Source organism: Penaeus vannamei, chromosome 35, assembly GCF_042767895.1.
Source record: "Penaeus vannamei isolate JL-2024 chromosome 35, ASM4276789v1, whole genome shotgun sequence".
NCBI lineage: Eukaryota > Metazoa > Arthropoda > Malacostraca > Decapoda > Penaeidae > Penaeus > Penaeus vannamei.
Window position 1 is genome coordinate 2884479 of NC_091583.1, and position 3366 is coordinate 2887844.

The window sequence follows — 3366 nt, forward strand, 5'->3', positions numbered from 1 at the left end:
TTTTCATAGAAAATCGAAAAAAACATTTTGATAACTATTGATATACGAGACAACTCTTTAAACTCTTTATTTTTCAGAGAAAATCGAAAACATTTAAGGAACATTGATATACGAGACAACTCTTTAAACTCTTTATTTTTCATAGAAAATCGAAAACATTTAAGGAACAATGGTATACGAAACAACTCTTTAAACTCTTTATTTTTCATAGAAAATCGAAAACATTTGAGCAACGGTGATATACGAGACAACTCTTTAAACTCTTTATTTTTCATAGAAAATCGAAAACATTTAAGCAACATTGATATACGAGACAACTCTTTAAACTCTTTATTTTTCATAGAAAATCGAAAACATTTAAGCAACATTGATATACGAGACAACTCTTTATTTTTCATAGAAAATCGGAAACATTTAAGGAACAATGGTATACGAAACAACTCTTTAAACTCTTTATTTTTCATAGAAAATCGAAAACATTTGAGCAACGGTGATATACGAGACAACTCTTTAAACTCTTTATTTTTCAGAGAAAATCGAAAACATTTAAGCAACGATGATATACGAGACAACTCTTTAAACTCTTTATTTTTCATAGAAAATCGAAAACATTTAAGCAACGATGATATACGAGACAACTCTTTAAACTCTTTATTTTTCATAGAAAATCGAAAAGATTTAAGCAACATTGATATACGAGACAACTCTTTAAACTCTTTATTTTTCATAGAAAATCGGAAACATTTAAGCAACGATGATATACGAGACAACTCTTTAAACTCTTTATCTTTCATAGAAAATCGGAAACATTTAAGCAACGATGATATACGAGACAACTCTTTAAACTCTTTGTTTTTCATAGAAAATCGAAAACATTTAAGCAACGATGGTATACGAGACAACTCTTTAAACTCTTTATTTTTCATAGAAAATCGAAAACATTTAAGCAACGATGGTATACGAGACAACTCTTTAAACTCTTTATTTTTCATAGAAAATCGGAAACATTTAAGCAACGATGATATGCGAGACAACTCTTTAAACTCTTTATTTTTCATAGAAAATCGGAAACATTTAAGCAACATTGATATACGAGACAACTCTTTAAACTCTTTATTTTTCATAGAAAATCGGAAACATTTAAGGAACATTGATATACGAGACAACTCTTTAAACTCTTTATTTTTCATAGAAAATCGAAAACATTTGAGCAACATTGATATACGAGACAACTCTTTAAACTCTTTATTTTTCATAGAAAATCGGAAACATTTAAGCAACATTGATATACGAGACAACTCTTTAAACTCTTTATTTTTCATAGAAAATCGAAAACATTTAAGCAACGATGATATACGAGACAACTCTTTAAACTCTTTATTTTTCATAGAAAATCGAAAACATTTAAGCAACATTGATATACGAGACAACTCTTTAAACTCTTTATTTTTCATAGAAAATCGAAAACATTTAAGCAACGGTGATATACGAGACAACTCTTTAAACTCTTTATTTTTCATAGAAAATCGAAAACATTTAAGCAACGGTGATATACGAGACAACTCTTTAAACTCTTTATTTTTCATAGAAAATCGAAAACATTTGAGCAACGATGATATACGAGACAACTCTTTAAGCTCTTTATTTTTCATAGAAGATCGAAAACATTTAAGCAACGAGGACATACGAGACAACTCTTTAAACTCTTTATTTTTCATAGAAAATCGAAAACATTTGAGCAACGATGATATACGAGACAACTCTTTAAACTCTTTATTTTTCATAGAAAATCGAAAACATTTAAGCAACGATGATATACGAGACAACTCTTTAAACTCTTTATTTTTCACAGAAAATCGAAAACATTTAAGGAACATTGATATACGAGACAACTCTTTAAACTCTTTATTTTTCATAGAAAATCGAAAACATTTAAGCAACGATGATATACGAGACAACTCTTTAAACTCTTTATTTTTCATAGAAAATCGAAAACATTTAAGCAACATTGATATACGAGACAACTCTTTAAACTCTTTATTTTTCATAGAAAATCGAAAACATTTAAGCAACATTGATATACGAGACAACTCTTTAAACTCTTTATTTTTCATAGAAAATCGGAAACATTTAAGCAACATTGATTTAAGAGACAACTCTTTAAACTCTTTATTTTTCAGAGAAAATCGAAAACATTTAAGCAACGATGATATACGAGACAACTCTTTAAACTCTTTATTTTCATAGAAAATCGGAAACATTTAAGGAACGATGGTATACGAGACAACTCTTTAAACTCTTTATTTTTCATAGAAAATCGAAAACATTTAAGCAACATTGATATACGAGACAACTCTTTAAACTCTTTATCTTTCATAGAAAATCGAAAACATTTAAGCAACATTGATATACGAGACAACTCTTTAAACTCTTTATTTTTCATAGAAAATCGAAAACATTTAAGCAACGATGACATACGAGACAACTCTTTAAACTCTTTATCTTTCATAGAAAATCGGAAACATTTAAGCAACGATGATTTAAGAGTCAACTCTTTAAACTCTTTATTTTTCATAGAAAATCGGAAACATTTAAGGAACATTGATATACGAGACAACTCTTTAAACTCTTTATTTTTCAGAGAAAATCGGAAACATTTAAGCAACATTGATATACGAGACAACCCTTTAAACTCTTTATTTTTCATAGAAAATCGAAAACATTTAAGGAACATTGATATACGAGACAACTCTTTAAACTCTTTATTTTTCATAGAAAATCGGAAACATTTAAGCAACATTGATATACGAGACAACTCTTTAAACTCTTTATTTTTCATAGAAAATCGAAAACATTTAAGGAACATTGATATACGAGTCAACTCTTTAAACTCTTTATTTTTCATAGAAAATCGGAAACATTTAAACAACGATGGTATACGAGACAACTCTTTAAACTCTTTATTTTTCATAGAAAATCGAAAACATTCAGAAAAATCCAGTTTCGTCCTCCACAAAAACCACAAGGGCTTCCCTCGAGCGAACCGGCAGCGACGTCCCCCTCGAGGCCCTTCCCACAAATCCCCCGCGACAGCCCTGGCACCGACGAGGACCGCCACTGTGCCACGCTAATGCCCTGCCATGACAGGGGCACCCCGGATCCAGTCCTCGACCCCCCCCCTCCCCCGAACCCTAAATCAATTCCCTCCTTTCGCCATGTTGATGTTCCCGAAGAGGAGAGAGAGAGAGAGAGAGAGAGAGAGAGAGAGAGAGAGAGAGAGAGAGAGAGAGAGAGAGAGAGAGAGAGAGAGAGAGAGAGAGAGAGAGAGAGAGACAGAGACAGACAGATAGATAGAGAGAGAGAGGA

General features: G+C 31.1%; 1 protein-coding gene across 1 annotated transcript in view; it reads left to right on the top strand.

The window, feature by feature from the left end:
- Nucleotides 1-3131, top strand: part of LOC138859318 (uncharacterized protein PF3D7_1120600-like) — a 25636-nt gene extending 22505 nt beyond the window's left edge. The window contains exons 3-7 of the mRNA XM_070113959.1: nt 78-172; nt 278-427; nt 731-889; nt 995-2200; nt 2314-3131. Of these exons, the coding sequence (XP_069970060.1) occupies nt 78-172; nt 278-427; nt 731-889; nt 995-2200; nt 2314-3131 (2428 nt within the window). The remainder of the gene's footprint in view (nt 1-77; nt 173-277; nt 428-730; nt 890-994; nt 2201-2313) is intronic.
- Nucleotides 3132-3366: the final 235 nt, after the last annotated feature.